At 43.2% G+C, this 20,318-nt stretch overlaps 1 protein-coding gene across 2 annotated transcripts in view; it reads right to left on the bottom strand.

The window, feature by feature from the left end:
• Positions 1-1,236: 1,236 nt before the first annotated feature.
• The window catches only part of PAK6 (p21 (RAC1) activated kinase 6), a 100,915-nt gene continuing 81,833 nt past the window's right edge, over positions 1,237-20,318 (bottom strand). For both annotated transcript variants that reach the window (XM_089663309.1, XM_089663310.1), the window contains 6 exons: positions 18,471-18,935; positions 11,646-11,779; positions 11,260-11,386; positions 6,230-6,355; positions 3,874-4,008; positions 1,237-2,608 (listed from right to left, as the gene is read on the bottom strand). In XM_089663309.1, coding sequence (XP_089519435.1) covers positions 2,441-2,608; positions 3,874-4,008; positions 6,230-6,355; positions 11,260-11,386; positions 11,646-11,779; positions 18,471-18,935 — 1,155 coding nt within the window. In that variant the 3' untranslated portion in view covers positions 1,237-2,440. The remainder of the gene's footprint in view (positions 2,609-3,873; positions 4,009-6,229; positions 6,356-11,259; positions 11,387-11,645; positions 11,780-18,470; positions 18,936-20,318) is intronic.

Genomic DNA, 20,318 nt, shown 5'->3' with positions numbered 1-20,318 from the left:
TGTGAGTGATATTCATTCAACTGCCCACCAATGTAGAGGACATTCTTTCAACTGGCCATCAAGTTATAGACATTCTTCCAACTGGCTACCAAGATAAAGGACTTTTCCCACTGACCACCAATGTAAGTCACATTTTTTCAACTAGCCATCAAATTATGGGCATTCTTCCAACTAGCCACCAATGTAAGGGACATTCTGTTACCTGGCCACCAAGATAAAGGGCTTTTTTTTTTTTAATTGGCCACCAATGTAAAAGACATTCTTCCCGCTGACCACCAGTGTAATAGACATTCAATAAACTGGCAACCAATGTAAGAATGTAATGCAGGCCATAGATGGGTCGAAAATCGTCCGTTTAGTTGGTTAATTGGTCAGCCATTTTTCAGGGTTTTGGCACATTTTTTTTATCAGTAAAGTTGGAAAAAAATTGGCCGATTTTGCTGATCGACCAATTTTCCCAGCAATGATTGGCAAATCAGCCGCTCGTTTTACCGATAAAAAAAATCTGCGCATGAGCCGTGACCTGAAAGAAAAAAGGAAAAAAGGGAGAAAAAGAAGAATTCCAGTCCGCTATTATATTTGACATGAAAAAGTATTGCGGTTGCAACAATGTATCTATTTGTATCCGAATAAAACCATCTGTATCTGAAATGAATACAAATGGATACATTGTTGCAACCGCAATACTTTGAGCTCTCTGCAAGGGACAGAAGTAATTAAATGCTGGCCGTAGACGGGAAGAAAATCGGCTGATTTTTTTTACCATTGGTGGTAACGTCGGCCTATTGAACGACCAATTTTTCGTTTTTTTTTTTTTTTTTAAACGGCTGTTTTTTGACCCGTCTATGGCCTGCATAAGGATTTGCTGTTATACTCCAATAAAAATTTGTTTGGATAAAAAAAAAAAAAAAAAGAATGTAGCTGGTCACCAATGTAAAGGTATTTTCTTCCAACTGGCCACCAATGTAAGGATATTCTTCCCAAGGACCACCAATGTAAGATACATTCTTCCATATGGCCACCAATGTAAGGGATATTCTTCCCGCTGACCAACAATGCAAGATACATTCTTCCCACTGACCACTAATGTAAGGGATATTTTTACCACCAACCCTCGATCAATTAGTTTAAAAGGGATCTGGGAAATATTTCAAGGGTTCCACTGGGATAAAAAGGTTGAGAAAGGCTGGTTTAAAGCATCAAAACAATGAAAAATGATTGGTTTTGACAAGTAGCTGCATACTGGTTCTGCTTTATTAGGTAAGCCTAAACATGTGGAACAGTTTCTAAAGACCTCTACTTTGTACAGTGTTTTCAAGTATTAGATTGTAAAATACCAGTGCACTGGACCACCACAGACTTGAATACATTTGTCTACTTCTAAATCCTAAATGCCACATGGATGTTTACCAAAACAGACAACACACATGACAGCTCCACAATAGGAGCAGACATCATAAGGAAAAGTGCAACAGATGTATATTGTTTCATATGTGCTGCAGCACAGTTGTCACAAATAGAATAATGGTTACTCGCTTTGACTCATCAAGGTACAATTGCATCTACGGTGTGCCAAAGTGGCCTCTCAAGCAGTTTTATCATTTAAGATTGCTTGAGAGGCTACTCTTGCATGCCTAAATATTCTTATGCAGCTTGATGAATCTGGAACACTGTCAGAGACGTGTCTTCACAGCTACACATTTCTGTATTGCTCAGTTTGCCATTTAATGCTATAAACACGGCGAAAATCACTTTTAAAACCAGCCTCTCATGAATTGACAGCTGTCACCGTAGTTATTTAATGGAAAAAAAATGTGGCTTTTCTGTGCAAAATGTTTGCAGCTAACATATTTGTTGCGCTTGTATAAAAGTCTCTCAACAGCTATTAGTTGAGGTTGATCTTATTTTTGGATTGTCTAATAATGCTGAAGTAAACAGCACACTGCACATCCCAAAGGTGTCATTACTGATTGTCATATAGTGTATATGTCTGTGTAACCATCCCCCTCTGCTGGTTATCTGAGGAAGTGCGGCCAGTACAATAGCAGCCAGATGCCCTGTTTGGGTATAAGAAAATAAGGTGCCTCTGCTCTCGGCCATTGTATGTCTCTCATTTCCAGTGTAAAAATAAATGCTTTACCATTTGCCGTCAGCAATAAAGCTTGCCCATTCCAGCACTGAAATGGCTAGTAACAATTGTAAACAATCACATTTAACCCTGTTGAACGGAGAGGGGGCTTGTGTTCTCCAGTCTCGGAAGTCCAAGCAGCTTTTCCACCATCATTCTGCAATAGAATTGTTATTTACGTGACTGCGTTTACAGTCTCTCTCCTGTCTGTGGAGGAATCAGCTTTTACCAGTCACTGATTCCCTTCATTGCGTAGCAGGCAAAGACAGCGTAATACATTAAAAAATGAAGTGGAGTATTGGCTTCCCAAGACTAGCACGTAGAGTTCCTCTTATGGTATTGCTGGATCAGAGGCACCAGACATTCTGGCAGGCCGGCCTGAAGGAGGAAAAAGTGGTCTAGAAGTTCCTTGGCTGTGGCTCGTTCTGCCGCCTCCCGTGTCAACATCCGATCCAGGAAATCTCTGAGAACCGGCGAAACCTAGGGAAGTAGTAGGAGCAATCAGTGCTTAGAAATATTCTCATCCACTACTCCTGAAATGGCTTTTGCTGCTGGATACACAACAGAGAGTGAGAGGAAATCTCCCCAACTAGACAAACAAAGACGACAAAAAAAAGCGCACACCCAGAATATTGCCCGCACCACTATATATTTGGTAAAAATGTTCTATACCGGAAAATGGTAAATCAACAACTGAAGTAAACCAACCCTACCATGTAATACCCCCACCTGCAGACACGCTAAAAGCTATTAAAATATCACTACACAAAAACTACCAAACTAAATCTGACAAAAATATTGTATCTAATGCAGGCCATACATGGGTCAAATTCCAAATGAATTTTCTTTAAAAAAAAATCTGAAATTATGTAATCCAATGGTGCCACTATTGATTTTGAAATTCAACTGACCAACCCTTCAATTTTATCTCATGAAAAGAATTTTCATGGCCAAGAATTTCCTTTTCTTTCCAGGTCACAGCTCACGCTCATTTCTTTTTCATTTATATTTTTCACACGATTCTCCCATCATTGATTCGAAATCCGTTTGTTTTTCAGAAAATTTCCAACATGCCCGATCACTCAAATTCGATAGTCACACAAAAACCGTCCGTTTCTGTGCCCCACTGATGGTGCGAAATTCGAACAATTCTTAGAAAAGATTTTCGAATGACAATTCTTAGAAAAGATTTTCGAACGAAAATTCTTTCAGAATTCAACCCATATATGGCCGGCTTAAAACCAGGGTATCATGGAGCTTTTTTGGGGTACTAACCATGGTCAATATCAATGTTGCATAATCACATACTGTATATTAAATGCCTAAAGTTTTATAGTTAGTTTGAAAAAAAGACAGGTCTACCAATAGAAAAAATAAATAAAGTAAATAGAAAACTTCCATATACATAATCTTATACCCAAAGTTGATCCTGAGGAGGGAACCCCCCCCCCCCATGAAGCCTGATTCCAGGTGTGGAGGGAGGCAGAAACTCCTTCCTGAACCCCGAAGACAATTAATGTAATATAAACCTGTGTAATATAACATCTGACCACTAGGGGTTTGCAAATCTCTTTTCCCTAATTACAGATTTTTTTTTCCTCCCCTTGTCGGTGTAAATATATCCATTTGTCCTGACACAACAAACCTGTACACCTTACAAGTTTGAATTACAAAATAAGTCTTAATATTTCTGATAAGACATAGATAAGTAAATATTGCTGACATAATCAAATGATGTCACTCACTTTGTGAGAGTTCCTCAGCTTTGGAGGAGGGTTGTCCCGCAACCTTTTCATGGCCTGCACAGGAGAGTCGCTGAAATATGGAGGTTCACCATCAACCATCTCAATTACCATGATCCCCAAAGACCAGATATCCACCTGGGGAGCCATAGAGGAAATGAAGGACTAATGTAGACAGAATCAAGTCAAACTCAATAAAAGACTAGTAATTGGAACACAATGCATAAGGTTTCTGAGAAACTATCTGGTTAAACACAAACCAGGCATCAGTAAATGGCGGACCACGGTCCAGATGCGGACCTAGACACTGTTTTATCCGAACCTGATCGCGCCATTTAGAAGCCACTTCTTTCCCCCCATCCTCCGCAGCTACTATAACAGCAGAGTGGCCATCAGGAGACTGGACATTGTTATTGTAGTTATACCAGCGGTGGAGGATGGAGGGAAAGAAGCGGCTCTGTCCAATGATGTGCTGTGCTTCCCACACCTGATCCAGAAATGCTCCGCCTCCTGCTCTCCGCTCTATGGTAGGAGAATGAAGGGGGGCCAGGGACACTACTCTGGCTGTGTGTGTGATATCGAGGGGGACAAAATGGGAATAAGGGCAGTGCTGTGTGCATGTGGTGGTGGTGGGAGGTGATGTAAAGGGGGCAGTGCTGTGAAGGGGTGATGTAAGGGGGGCAGTGCTGTTGGGGGGTTGATGTGAGGAGGGCAGAGAACACTATTTTTGAGGGGGGATTTGTGAGGAGGGAGGCAATGATGTGGTAGGGAGATGTGAAGAGGACAGTACTGTGGGGTAGGGTTGATGTGAGGAGGGCAGAGTATACTACTGGGGGGGGTGTGAGGGGGTCAGTGCTGTGTGTGCGGGGGGGGGGGTTGATGTGAAATGTCAGAGAACATTACTGTTGGGGGGGGGGATGATGTGAGGGGGGGCAGTGCTGTTGGGAGTGATGTAAAGGGAGGCAGTGTTGTGGGGGGTTGTGAAGGGGGCACAGTTCTACTGGGGGTTATGTAAAGGGCCAGAGGGCAGTAGTGTGGGGGATAGATCTGAAGGGGGCAGAGAACAGTAGTGAGGGGGGATGTGAAGGGGGCAGAGGACAGTAGTGTGGGGGGATGTGAAGGGGGCAGAGGACAGTAGTGTGGAGGAGAGATGTGAAGGGGGCAGAGGACAGTAGTGTGGGGAAGAGATGTGAAGGGGGCAGAGGACAGTAGTGTGGGGGAGAGATGTGAAGGGGGCAGAGGACAGTAATGTGGGGGAGAGATGTGAAGGGGGCAGAGGACAGTAGTGTGGAGGAGAGATGTGAAGGGGGCAGAGGACAGTAGTGTGGGGAAGAGATGTGAAGGGGGCAGAGGACAGTAGTGTAGGGGAGAGATGTGAAGGGGGCAGAGGACAGTAATGTGGGGGAGAGATGTGAAGGGGGCAGAGGACAGTAGTGTGGAGGAGAGATGTGAAGGGGGCAGAGGACAGTAATGTGGGGGAGAGATGTGAAGGGGGCAGAGGACAGTAATGTGGAGAGATGTGAAGGGGGCAGAGGACAGTAGTGTGGAGGAGAGATGTGAAGGGGGCAGAGGACAGTAGTGTGGGGAAGAGATGTGAAGGGGGCATTGGACAGTAGTGTGGAGGAGAGATGTGAAGGGGCAGAGGACAGTAGTGTGGGGGAGAGATGGGAAAGGGCAGGGGACAGTAGTGTGGGGGAGAGATGTGTAGGGGCAGAGGACAGTAGTGTGGGGGAGAGATGTGAAGGGGGCAGAGGACAGTAGTGTGGGGAACAGATGTGAAGGGGGCAGAGGACAGTAGTGTGGGGGAGAGATGTGAAGGGGGCAGAGGACAGTAGTGTGGGGGAGAGATGTGTAGGGGCAGAGGACAGTAGTGTGGGGGAGAGATGTGAAGGGGGCAGAGGACAGTAGTGTGGGGGAGAGATGTGTAGGGGCAGAGGACAGTAGTGTGGGGGAGAGATGTGAAGGGGGCAGAGGACAGTAGTGTGGGGGAGAGATGTGAAGGGGGCAGAGGACAGTAGTGTGGGGGAGAGATGTGAAGGGGGCAGAGGACAGTAGTGTGGGGGAGAGATGTGTAGGGGCAGAGGACAGTAGTGTGGGGTGGGGGTGATGATTTGAAGGGGGGTTGAGGACTGCTGAAAATAATGGGGGTGTACTGTACTAATGGGGGGGGGGGGGGGGACTGATGACACTGAAGTATATGGATTGTGATATACAGTAGGAGAGGGCTGGAAAAAAATATGCAGTTCGGACCTCTGTTGGAAGAAAACTTTACTGGTCGGACCTCCATGAGTTTTAATTCAGTACCCCGGACACAGACTGAAGTCCAGTATAGATATAGGTAAGTCATCTAGGAGTTTACCTCTGTGCCATATGCAGACCTCAGTATGACCTCTGGTGCCATCCAGTATGGGGTACCCACCAATGACTTCCTTTTAGGAACATCTTTGCTAATTTGCGCACAGAACCCAAAGTCAGAAAGCTTCACCTAGAAACAAGAAAACATTTCTTTAGTATTATAACTATATAATATGCTACAAAACCTTTTTATGTGTTTGTAAAAACAGAAAATCCATAAGGGCTAATTCACACTGCGCGTGGTGACAGATGTTTTATTGCACTGTAAAACGTATGTCACCGCAAGGACACATAGGAAACAACTGATTCCAATGTGTGCCTTTCACACTGCAACGCAGCCTACGGCTGTGCTGCATTGTGCTACGATAAAATGCAGACATGACGCATTTTATTACAGCGCACAGAATTGCATTGCACTGTATGACAGTGCAGCACACCACGCTGCTGCACAGTGCCATGAAGTGTACATTATGTACACTTCCAATAAAGATTATACAAAGCAAAAAAAAGGGAGTTGTATGATGCCATGAATTGAGCACCACACTGCCCCCTACTGCAGCTGGAAACAGTTGCCGATCCAATAAAACACTGGCTGCTGTCCATTATAGTCAATCCCATACCTGATGGTCTGTTGAGGAAGCTAAAAATCACTGTAGTAGTCGGGGTAGTGATGTCACCGTCTGCAACTTGTTCAAATAAAGAACACCTTGTATTCATTGAAAAAGGTATTCTATGAATGGCAGAGGGGCCCTGTGTTCTGTGTAGAGGAAGAGCCACTCCAGCAGAGCACAAGCTAGCAGCTTTGCTAGTAGTGCTCACTACTACAGCGATTCTCAGCTTTCCCAGAAGCCCATTGGGTAAGAGATACACATACTTAGATACTGGGCTATTGCAAGTAATTCAGATCATTCATGACGTTCAGCTCTGAAAGATTCACCCCCTTTTCTGACCAGGCCATTTTTTACGGCGTTCGTTAGTTTAACTGACAATTGCACAGTCATGCAACGCTGTACCCAAATTAAATTTATGTCCTTTTTTTTCCCCAAATAGAGCTTTCCTTTGGTGTTATTTGATCACCTCTGAGGTTTTTATTTTTTGTTTTATAAACAAAAAAAGGCCAGCAATTTTGAATAAAAACTTTATTTTCTACTATAAAACATATCCAATAAAAAAATATAATCAAAATTTCTTCATAAAATTAGCCAAAAAAGTATTCTGCTACATTTTTTGGTAATAAAAAATCCCAATAAGCATATATTGATTAGTTTGCACAAATGTTAGAGCATCTGAAAACTATGGGAAATATACTGGAATTATTTTTTGTATACTAGTAACGGCGGCAATCAGCGACTTATCTGCGATATTGCAGTGGACATTTTTTACACAAAACTGACACTTTGTGGGAACCAGTGACACTAATACAGTGATCAGTGCTAATAAATATGCACTGGTCACTGTATGAATGACAGCTAGCTATGTGCTTGGTGTACACTAGGCGGTGCTGGTACAAGGGGAAGTGATGGATCGTGTCCCCAGCTCTGCTCTGACACACGATCGATCGCTCCCCGCTTTCAGAACAGAGCTCTGCCTAAGTAACTATTGGTTCGCCAGGACTCGCAGATTGGCTTCTGCTTTGACAGTTCACAGCAGAAGTGATCTGCCAGCTGTGTGTGTGCCCCGTGAGGCGGAATTGCCAGTCCGTCATTTCCTTATACGGAGGTGGTTAACGGATCAGTGTTTTTTTTTTCTTTTTCATGTTTTTGTTTTCTTAAACTCTCCGCTGTCCTCCCTGGTCATTCTTACTGCCTAAAAACTCTTCTCTCAAGCACATCCTATTCACACCCAGGGGCAGACTGACAACTCATGGGGCCCCCGGGCAATAAGGGATCATGGGGGCCCTGTGGCCTTGCCCAAACTCAAAAAAGCCTATGAAAAAAGGTACCAGGGGCATCTCATGGGGCCCCCTACTGACCCCGGGTCCTCAGGCAGTGCCCGAGTTTCCAAATGGTCAGTCCGCCTCTGTTCACACCTGAACATAGTAGAAATGTGCGTTCCCGCTTAGGTTTTTTTTTTGCACATTTTTCACAAATATCCGAACGCAGAACAATCTAAATTGAAAATGCTCATTTTGCTTCATGTTTCCAAAACCCGCGGCACAACATGCATCACGCATGAGTTGCCATTTAGTTCATATCTGCATGTTTCCAAACGTGCTGAAACCCACACAGAAAACACATGGCGAAGTCGTGTTGCACTCGCATTGCCATTTAGACTGTGTCCACATCTACCTGATTCCAAGCATGCAGCAACCGCACAGAAAATACACATTTTGGTAACGCACAGAAAATGCACGTTGCCATTTAGGCTGTGTTTGCATCTGTGCATTTTCAAGTGTGCAGCAAACCTCACAGAAAAACGCACACTTTGATGTGCATTTTCGAAAATTTGTGTCACGCTTGCATTGCCAAATAAGCTGCGTTCGCATCTGCACATTTCTGAATGCGCATCAACTCACACAGAAAATGGATGCTTTGCGGCACTTTCAGATACATGCATCACACTTGCGTTGCTATTATGGCAACGCAAGCTTGATGCCGGTTTGCAGCTCATTTCCAAAATGTGTGCAGGCTTGCCAAGCAATCGGAAATATGCAGCCTGATTGTTATTGACATCCTAATCATGGTTAGCAGACGCATGTTTTTCCACGAGACAAAAAATGTGCATTAAAAAGCCACATGACACTCCACTACCGAAAACATTCTAGAGTTACTTTGGGGCATTTGTCACATGTGAGGAAACCCATTCAAGTGACAAGTTTATTCTTGAAAAACGCACAAGAAAAACACAAGGAGGAACACATATTTCTGCTATGCTCAGGTGTGAATGGAATGTGCTTGGGAGGAAGTTTTTAGGCAGCAAGGATGACCAGAGAGAAGACGTGAGGGTTAGAAAAAGAAAAATGGATCCATCAAAGTTGTATAGCAATGCTTCTCATCTATGCTGATGCGACTTCTGTGAGTAAAGTCGCATTGAAGTTGCGACAAAGTCGAATCAAAATCGCAAGCAAGTTGCACTGCATAGTGGCACTGGAAATTGCATTGGCATTGCATGAAAAACTCATTAGAATAGTGGGAGGAGAGAACCAGGGAAGAGAGGTAAGGGTTAAAAAACACAACTGATCCATCTTAGTCGCATAGCAATGCTTCTCATCTATGCTGATGCAACCTCTGAGTAAAGTCGCATTGAAGTTGTAACAAAGTCAAATCAAAGTCACATGCAAGTCGCGCTGCATAGTGACATTGGAAATCACACTGGAATTGCATTAGAATAGCGATACGCATGAAACGCGTTAAATTTAATGCAACGTAGCAAAAACGCATATTCATTTTTGATACAGAGCAGTGTGAAAGTAGCCTTTGGGGACCTGTATTAGAGCTTGATGAAGAGTCTTTCAAAAAGACCTTCAAGTGAGATGAACTCAGTACACATCCAGGAATGACTCTGCAAGGGACGTTATGAACCTCTGCAGAGAGACCACTGTTTAGCAAGCAAGGGTCCTTCTCTGCAGCATGTTAGCAGTAAACAGGATTTATACTCAGGCCGTGGCTTCTTTCTAAGGAAAAACAATTGTCCCATTGAATTTTCTTCCCTATTTACCAAAAACACCTGTAACTTAAAGTGTTACTAAACCCACAACAGTAAAATCAGTCTATATATACAGTAAAGCATGCTTGTTATACTCACTGTGGAACCTAAGGGGTTAATCCTCTGCATTGTGTAAAAAGACTGTTTGAACCTGTCTTCTCTAACCTTCCCCTTCTACTGTCCCCAATCCATCTGCTGATAGACCAGAGCCTTAGGGGCAAGCTGCACATGCTCAGTTTGGTGTGTATGGCCAGAGCGTTTTTTTTTTTCTTGGGGGAGTGTGTGCGATCAGCACAGGGCCAATTAGCACTGTCCAGACAGAGGGTCAGGGGTAATGCAGCCTTACAGGACAATCAGGGGAGAATGATAACTCCTCCTACAAGCTCTAACCAGTGCTCTGCTGGACACAGCACTGTCTTAATGCATGGACACCCCTGGGCACTGCCCAAGGGCCTCAGGTGCATGGGGGCCCCATGATAATCTTGCATTACATCATACTTGCAAACTGTCCCAGATTTGCTGGGACAGTCACGCTTTTTACTAAGCTATCCCGGGATGGCAGTGTCCCAGATCCTGTACTGTGCCCTCCTGATCCCAGTATGGTGCCTTCTTGATCCCCTCCTGTACTGTGCCCTCCTGACTCCTCCCTGTACTGTGCCCTCCTGACTCCCCCCTGTACTGTGCCCTCCTGACTCCCCCCTGTACTGTGCCCTCCTGACTCCCCCCTGTACTGTGCCCTCCTGACTCCCCCCTGTACTGTGCCCTCCTGACTCCCCCCTGTACTGTGCCCTCCTGACTCCCCCCTGTACTGTGCCCTCCTGACTCCCCCCTGTACTGTGCCCTCCTGACTCCCCCCTGTACTGTGCCCTCCTGACTCCCCCCTGTAGTCTACCCTTTATGTTGATTACCTTTGATTGATGGCATTTTTTCTTATTGTTTAAAATTGATTTTATTAAATAAAGTACTGATAAATATATATTTAATTCTACTAACTATTTATACTTTAACTCTTGAGCATATGTGCGTAAATTGGGGCAGGCTGGTAGGGGCCCCAGTGCATTACTTTGCCCAGGGGCCTATGATGCTATTAAGGTGGCCCTGGCTGGACGCTAATAGAAGTCACAAGACTGCTCTAACTGCTAGTGAGAAAAGGTATTTAGCAGTTTATATTTACTAAAATAATTGCATTTCCATGTTGTGTGTACTGTGGGAGACCAGATATATAAGTAACTGAAATAAATAAATAATAAATATAGTGAATGCAGGGTCCTGGGTTTAGTAACACTTTAAAAGAACTAAAAATATACATTCTTGTGATTAAAATGCTGTTACCTGTTATATCATGTACAATGTAATCCTAAAGCTGAAAAAAAAGCAATGGCTGCTCACCCGTCCATCCAGCGTAAGAAGGATGGAGTCGCTCTTGATGTCTCGGTGTATGACCCCCTGGGAGTGCAAGTACTCAAGAGCTTGCAGCACAGACTTACAGACAGTAGCAATTTGCTCCTCGTTCAGCCTAGAATGGAGAACAAAGGTGTAAGACCTCATTTAGATGTACAAGAGGGTAATATATTTTATAGAACGTCAAAGGTGATATACATTGTTTATCAGGTGAAAAAATAAAACCCAGTCACCAAGACTAACAACTCTCTTTTCATATTCTCTATCGTCACATTTTATATGGCCAGACAAGAATCTGTTCTGATAAAAGGTCCTAGTTCGGCCAGATTTCAAGCATTTCAATACCCTTAGCACATGCAGGAGCTTTCACCTACCTGGTCTGTGAAACAATGTCAGTCAGAGCACCACCTTGCACATACTCCATCATGACCCATAGTTCTTCTCCTACAAGATAGCTCTTGTACATTTCCACTACATTGGAATGTTGATAGTCCCTCATGATTACAACCTGTGTACCGCACAAAGAACAAAGTTACGGCACAAACTCCGGGCCAAAACATATCCATAATAACATAGCAGCTATAATGCATGGATTCCCAATGAACGCAAATAAAAAGGAATGAAGTTGGTCAGATAATTAAAATACACTTCAGGGTGTCCTTCTTTCAGCAATGTGACTGTGATTTTTCAATTTAATTGAACTCATCTGAACTTAACTGTTATTTTTTGATGTTTTAGGGATTGAGTCTATTGTACTCTGCCAATGGTACGATTTGGTGCCGACTAATGCCTAACTATGGGAGTTACTAGATGCAAAGTTGGTATATGTAGACCCATGTCCTCCAACAGCTAGACAATACAAGCAACTTTATTGTGTTTGATGGTCACATGACGTCAATTTAGGGAGAAACTTCAAAGTCTTCTCCATGGAACCTCAGGATTCCTACCAGAGGTTGCTTGGAGTTCCTTGGGTGATGAGCAATGGCTGCCTCTCAGATAAATAACTACTGATATCAGTAATCGTTTTACCCATCTGTAAAAATGGACTATTCCCATTGACCACAAATGTAAGGAATATCCTTCCCAGTGACCATCACAATAACATGCCCTGAGCTGTAGATCTGGTATTTATTAGTAGGGGTTCCCTAAGCCTGGAATGTTTCTCCAAGTTAAAAAGGTTGAGAAAGGCAGCTTTAGAGACTGAGCAGAGCCCAACAAATGTTGAAACTGAGAAAGAAATCTATTCGATGTAAATTAATTTATTCAGAAAAAGAGATCTGCTCACTAGGCGTTGGTACACCATAATAATGTACTATGGTATTCCAATATTGTAGTGCAAGCACAAAAGCAAACATTGACAAATATGGACATTTATATTTCTTTTGGCAAAGTTAAGCAAGGCAGCTTGAAATATGAACTCAGCCTTAAAAGTCCAGCATGAAGAAGGCAACACCATATCTCTGTGTCAACAATTTATAGGGTAATATGAATGGCTCAGAGATTGGACCTATGCAATACAATTGTGGATGTCCAAAAAGTGGTTTTCATGTGTTTGGTGATACTTGGATTATTATTTTGAGAAGATACAAAATATATATGCACCAGTTATATTTGCTTTGGCATACATCTAATTGCCTGATTACAAGGTGGCCACCAATCTAAATGGTATGAAGGAGGAGTTTTAGAGTGTGATATTTTAGATTACCATGGTTTTTAGGACAACAAAGCTCTCGCTTGGATGCAATTTGCAGGCTAAATACTGAGCCATTTGGAGCGGAAAAGAACTGTCAAATGACCTGGGTAACAGGTACAGGACCTCTATAAAAATGGAAAAGGATATAGAAAGATATCCAAAGCCTTGAATATGCCAGTCATTACTGTTCAATCACTTTTTAAGAAGTGGAAAGTCCGGGGATCTCTTGCTACCAAGTCAAGGTCAGGTAGACCAAAAAAGATTGCAGCCAAAACTGGCAGAAGAGTTGTTTGGGGTACAAAGAAAAAACCTACAGGTAACCTCAGGAGAAATACAGGCTGCTCTGGAAAAATTATCACAATACAATCATACTTGAACATATATAAGCTGCATGGTTGAGGTGCAAGAAAGAAAAGAATACAGTCCCTACAGTCAAACATTGTAAAGGTTCACTTATGTTTTGGGGTTGCTGTGCTGCTTCAGACACTGAATGTTTTGACCGTGTGCATGGAATTATGAAATCTGAAGACTACCAAAGAATTCTGGGATGCAATGTAGGGCCAGCGTCAGAAAGTTGGGTCTCTGTCAGAGGTCATGGGTCTTACAGCAACATAATGACCCAAAACACAAATAAAAAAAAAACCCCAGAAATGGTTTCAGACAAAGCTCTGGAGAGTACTTAACTGGCCAGCAATGGTTCCAGATCTCAATCCCATAGAGCTCCTGTGGAGAGATCTCAAAACAGCAATTGGGAAAAGGAACCCTTCCAATCTGTGAGACCTGGAGCAGTTGGCAAAATAAGAGTGGTCAAAAATTCCAGTAGAAATTCTGATTGTTACAGGAAGCGAATGATCCAATTTATTTTTTCCAAGGGGTGTCCTAACAAATATTAAATTGAGGGTGCCAATAATTTTATCCAGTCCATTTTTGGCATTCTGCATAGAATGTGTCAGATTTGGATTTTTGTTTCTTTACTTTTTTGTGCCATACCAATACAAACAAACATGAGAATGCCTAAATATTTGTAATTGAAGCAATTTTCTGGGTGAAGTGGTGCATTATCTGACAGAAATGCAGAGGGAGCAATATTTTTGGCCATGACTGTATGGCTAGTGAGGCTAGTTTGACCACTGGAGGAGATGGTATTTTTCAGTCTAAAATCATAGATCTGCAACCTGTGATCTATACCTTTTACCCATTTTTTTTCCTACACGCAAACTGCTGACTTGCAAAAAAGGAGCCTGCTGCATTCAGCAACTTCCTCCCAAGCACATCAACCAATAAGTGGTTTGTCACAGAATGTTTCCAGGAGCCTCAAGCCATTAGAGCAGTGATTCTCAACCTTCCTAATGTCGTGACCCTTTAATACAGTTCCTCATGTTGTGATGACCCCCAACCATAAAATTATTTACCCAGTAATTATAATTCATGAAGTGTCGTTTTACCTCCAATACTGCTGCTTTCAACACAGTAGCTGCTTTTAACAGAGTAGCTGTTTTCAACACAGCAGCTGCTTTCTACACAGTAGCTGCTCTTTACACATTGGAAATATGTGTTTTCTGATGGTCTTAGGGGACCCCTGTGAAAGGGTCGTTCGACCCCCAAAGGGGTCGCGACCCACAGGTTGAGAACCACTGCATTAGAGGCTCCTGGAGACATTATATGCCCTTGCAGAGCTCAGACTCCCTATAGCAGGAGGAGGCAACCCTAAAGAGTTTAAGATCTACCTGAACAAAATGGGAAAAGTCAAAAGATCACCGGGCACCGTGCTCTAATTGCCGTACTACTGTGTCCCAGTTGCGTGCATTGCACAGCAATCATGGGTTAAAACAATTGGTGAGGAGGCAACATGTCACCTTCTCACCACCTGTCAAACACACTTGGATTGCTTTTCAGAGGAGAAGCAGTGCCTGCTGCACTTATGAATGAACCCTTAGTTGCATTCGGCACAGGGGCAGACTGACCATTTGGAAACTCGGGCACTGCCCGAGGGCCCGGGGTCAGTAGGGGGCCACATGAGATGCCCCTGGTACCTTTTTCATAGGCTTTTTTGAGTTTGGGCAAGGACACAGGGGCCCTATGATCCCCTATTGCCCGGAGGCCCGATGAGTTGTCAATCCACCCCTGATTCGCCAGCTGCACCCTTATGGCTTGTTCACATGTAAAGTTGGGGAAGGGTAAAACCCTATGGTTGAGTCACAGTTTTTCCATCCCCAATCCCTACCCCCTTTAGATGCTAAGGCAGCAGCCAAAAGGTTTACATATTCCACAGCAGGAATTAAACCCTCCGTAGCTTTTGATGCGTGCTACCACCTGCCAATCGCAACCCATTCAAGTAAATGGGGCTACTCTGCAAGTGCCCTGCAACAGCATGCTTCAGTTGGGTCCAAAGCAGGTGGTGAGAAAGCAACACAACGCTGCCTGCTTTATCCCATTGTTTGCTGTATTGCACAAGGTTGCAGGGGACTTGCAGAGTGGCCTCATTCACTTGAATGGGTCATGCTTGCCAGGTGCTACACTCCCCAACCATGACAGGGTATATAACTCCTGCTGCGGCTACGACATATGTACATCCCTGGCCACTGCAGGTGGGTTGACTATGGTGCTTTACCACCCCCCCAACGGCAAATGTAAATTAGCTCTTGCATTCAGGAGTTTTGGTGCGCTTTCAGAAAGTGCAGCAAACCTGCAGGATATAATAGAAGTCTATTGCTTGACTATGGTGTTTTACCCCCCCCCCCCCAATGGCAAATGTAAATTAACTCTTGCATTCAGGAGTTTTGGTGCGCTTTCAGAAAGTGCAGCAAACCCGCAGGATATAACAGAAGTCTATTGCTAAGCACAGCAAACCCGCAGGAAAACTTCAGGTACATTGCACTGCACACACGGTGTGGGGAAACCGCAGCACATCAGTGTGAAAGCAGTGCTATACATTTTCCCCAGTATATTGCTTCACATTAACCTGAAGATCTCTTCTTTCCTGCTGCTGGCACCACTCTGGACACCGCTAGCCGGGATAAGAGGTGGAGTGCAGTTGGTATCACTCCGCATGGGACAGGAGTCGGCACTACAGAGGAGGCATCGGCTTATGCGGCTCTTGATCCCTACTACAACTCTGCACTCTGTTTGATGCTCTGGGATGGTGGATCAGCAAGCCCAGACTGCGATCTACCAGTCACCTTGCTGCGATCTACAGGTTGCTGACCCCTGCCCTACAGCAATTGTACACTATTGTAACATACGACAGCACTTGAAAACTAAACAAGAATATGTAGCACTACCCCTGAAGGAGCTGCTGTATTTTGGGCCGATTTTCCCCTCACAGTCAGACAAAAGGAATTTTCCACACTCTCTCCAATGGCTCAAGAAACATCTAGGGGTTTTGGTTTTTAGTATTTATTTTGGGAATGTAGAACAGAACTTTGATGGGAATTAGAGGTAGATGAGATGCACAGAACTGAAGAAATTACAAACTCCAAACAAGGGGCTGGGGACCTACTAAAGTCTTTGGCTGCTATAATATAGCTGCTATAATCCAAACTGAACTGTGTTTCAGTGGGAGTCATGGTGTAGGTAAAACAAGGAAAAAAGTCCCAAAAAGTAACGTTGAAGACACAGCACCTGGCTGCTCTAAGCCCAAAGTTAGAGTTATTGGGGTGTTCCTGGCTGTCTTGCACTGCACTCAATGGTTTCTGCCCAGCATATAGGCAAATGACAGTTGGACAGGAAATTCACTGTTCCGCTGAAACACGATCTGTCACCTATATTTCCACCGAACACAGAGGATGACCACTCAGTGTACATGCCGCTACAGGTACCAAGTGATCACTGTGACAAATCACAGCAGATCACATAAAATTGTACACAATAGATGGCTTTCATTCATGCCATCCATTGTTTACTATTGTGTTTAATCTCCGATTGGTCACAGTAATCACATGGTACAGACAGGGCCAATCACAGCCCATCTGTACCATGTGATTAGCTGTGGCCAATCTCGATAGTAAACACTGAATGAATCAATTTCATTCAGTAAAAAATTGTTGCTTATAATAGAAAAATTTACTGGTATAAGGAATCACAATGTGTAAAATAAAACAGATCCTGGTAACTTCCCCAAAGCAGTACAATGTTACTATGGTAACACTGTATTGCTCTGGTCACAGTGTGTGTTAAAAAAAAAAAAAGGGTAAAAAAAAAAAAATTAATAAAGAAAAAGAAAAATTTCACCGCGACACCAGGTATATGAGGACACTGTTGACACTGTGATGCACTAGTGACAGTATGTAAAAAAAAAGAAAAGCGTTAATTAAAAAAACTCACCATGCCTCTTACTAAATACTTTAGACTGTCTACTTTTCAAAAAGGGGTCATTTGGGGTATATTTTTACTTTTTAATTTTTCGGGCCTCAAGAAATTAGATAGACCATCAGAACATCAGGAATGATCAATTTTCATATATATTATATATATATAGTTTGTGGGATAACTTTCCTACAGGCTAAATAATGAAATAAACACGGATTAGGGTGATACAAATTTAACATAGGTACAGTGTTGCATGATCACGGAATTGTCATTCAATGTGTGACAGTGCTGAAAGCTGAAAATTGGTCTGGGCAGGAAGTGGGTGAAAGTGCCCAGTATTGATGTGGTTAAACTACCCCTGGCCCCAGACATGTGAGGTATTGCACTTCACTGTATGGCTGGCTTGTACTCAATCTGTCTCCTTCAGTAGCTCCCAGAATTTAGAAGGCTGCTGTACTGGTCTTTTGCTGAACAGGCTGCTTCTGGCTGCGTGTGAAGTCTGCAGCCAAGCCTAGCCAAGACTGTAGCTAAGTGATGTCCTGGAGCTCCCTTCCTCTCCCTCTCATCTGTTTGTGCTCTCTTCTGCCCCCAGCATAAGGGTAACCTTCAGATATCTGGACCCTGGACTCTGCTCCAAGACTGCCAGGCTTCAGAATATTTATGGGCTGCTTCCCCACCTACTAGGTCAGCCTTCCCAGGTATTGGTGGAAGAAGCTCCATTAATATTCAGGCTGTAGCCTCTGTCCCTCCACCATGTTCTGGAAATATCCAGTGAGTTACAGAAAACAGGGAGAGAAAACAGAGCCACAGCCTGTGAAGCACAGCCCAGTCTCCTAAACACAATTAACATATGCTCCTCTGCCTACAGGAGAACCGAACCAAATTTACCTACACTAGCTACTGTAGGCGTTTACAATTACAAAATACTAAACTCTACAGCAGGGGCGGACTGACAACACATGGGGCCCCCGGGCAATAGGGGATCATGGGGCCCCTGTGTCCTTGCCCAAACTCAAAAGAGCCTATGAAAAAGGTACCAGGGGCATCCTACTGAACCCAGGGCCCTCAGGCAGTGCCCGCGTTTCCAAATGGTCAGTCCTGCTCTACAGCGTTCTCTAGGAACCACACAGGTGTTCCATATATATATATAAAATGCCTGAATTCACCACATACCCACACTTCAGGTACAAAATCTCACCTCATTAAATAGTAGTTCTCGACGTTGCTGCTTTCTGAGATCCATCATTTTAACAGCTACTTGACGCCCACTGTGCTTTTCTCTAGCAATGCAAACCACTCCAGTAGACCCTTCACCGATTTTCATATAATCCTCTAATAGCATACGTGGGTCTCCCTTGTCTACAACCATGCGAAGTGCTGTTTTGAATTGCTCATGAGTCACTACTGTAGTGTCTTGATTGGCTAATGGGTTCTTGTTAAAGGAGTCCTGACACAAATGGAGATTGGAGGAGCTGGTCTGGATAGGACGGCTGCGAGGAGAACCTGCTGGAGAAGGTCTGCTAGGTCGGAGAGGGGAGACCCGCTCTGATGGTGTCCCTGAAATGACCCTAGAAAAGTCTGGAGATAAATGGTCCGGTGGAAGGGAAGCTGCTTTAGTCAAAATCCCCCGAGCCGTCAATATGGGCCGCTGGTAGCCCTCATTCTGGAAAAAAAAAACAAATATCTTTTCAGTGGCTTATCATTGTAATATTATTTCATTTAAATTGCCATTTAATATAAATCACAGCTAGTGGCATTTAAAGGTTGATTCCTCAGATGAAACACCCTTTCAGAGCAAATCGTTTGTCAGTAGATATAATACACTTTGTATTGGCAGATTATTAGCCTACCGCTATCAAAGGCAACCTTTTATGAAAAAGATGCATGGGCTGCCACTACTGACCATGGTTTGTGAAAAAGCTAATTGTCTGGCTCCAATGCTGATGCTTTTATAAGATATGGAATTTTGACCTTTTTTTCCTGTGTTTCTTTTTGCACATATGTCAGAGACTAAGTAGTATTGGCAGCTAGGTTACTAGCATTTTAAATCGATCAGCAATAGCAGCCCCTATCTATGGCAGGTGTAATATAAACTTCACTGATTTTCCATTGGATGACAGTAAGATGAAATACCTTTTTTGGCTGTGTAGGATAGGTAGAATACTTTCTCATTATTGAACAGTAATCTAACCCCAATACCTTAACTTGGAGCAAGGCATTGCAGACATATTAAAAAACCACCAATGTGTATATATATATATATATATATATATATATATATATATATATATATATACACATACACACATACACTGCCAAGCTTGCATAATTACTAAGCAAATTTAAATATGTGCATATAGAATACCTAGCAGGATGACACTCTAGTGTGTGTGTGTGTGTATATATATATATATATATATATATATATATATATATATATATATATATATATATAACATACATAGAATTTATGTATTTATATTTTGTGATCCAAGATTTAGGGTTTGCCTTACTATGGCCCATCTTCAGTATATGATATTTGATTATATTAAAAAAATCATAAACAATTTATCACACTGAATTTGATAAAAACCATGATCATTTGAAAAATTTGTTATATGTTCTTCATCTAAATTAAGAACTCCTGCCCACCGAGTGACCGAGTGTCCATGAATCCTCTCTTATACTCTAAGTGGCTGGCATGGCACAAAATGCTGAATAGCCATGCATCTCCCCCCACCCCCCCCCACCCCTTACGAAATAACTCCTATTGTCCAGAGTCATCTGGACTTTCTTGCCTTAGACCAGTGGTCTCCTAACTGTGTCCCACGGGTCGGATGCAGCTCTTTGCTTGCATTTATCTGGTTCTTGAGACACCATTCCTCCTACTGACATCAATTACAAGGCACCATTCCTTCCACTGACATTAACAATGGGGCATAATTCCTGCCACTGACAACCACTGATGGAACAATATTCTTCCCACTGACCTAAATCATGGAACACCATATTTCCCACTGGTACCAACAATAGAGCATGATTCCCT

Source organism: Staurois parvus, unplaced genomic scaffold (genome assembly GCF_062004578.1).
Source record: "Staurois parvus isolate SC_StPar_1 unplaced genomic scaffold, SC_StPar_1.0 ptg001653l, whole genome shotgun sequence".
Lineage (NCBI taxonomy): Eukaryota > Metazoa > Chordata > Amphibia > Anura > Ranidae > Staurois > Staurois parvus.
This window is presented reverse-complemented; position numbering and strand designations above follow the sequence as displayed.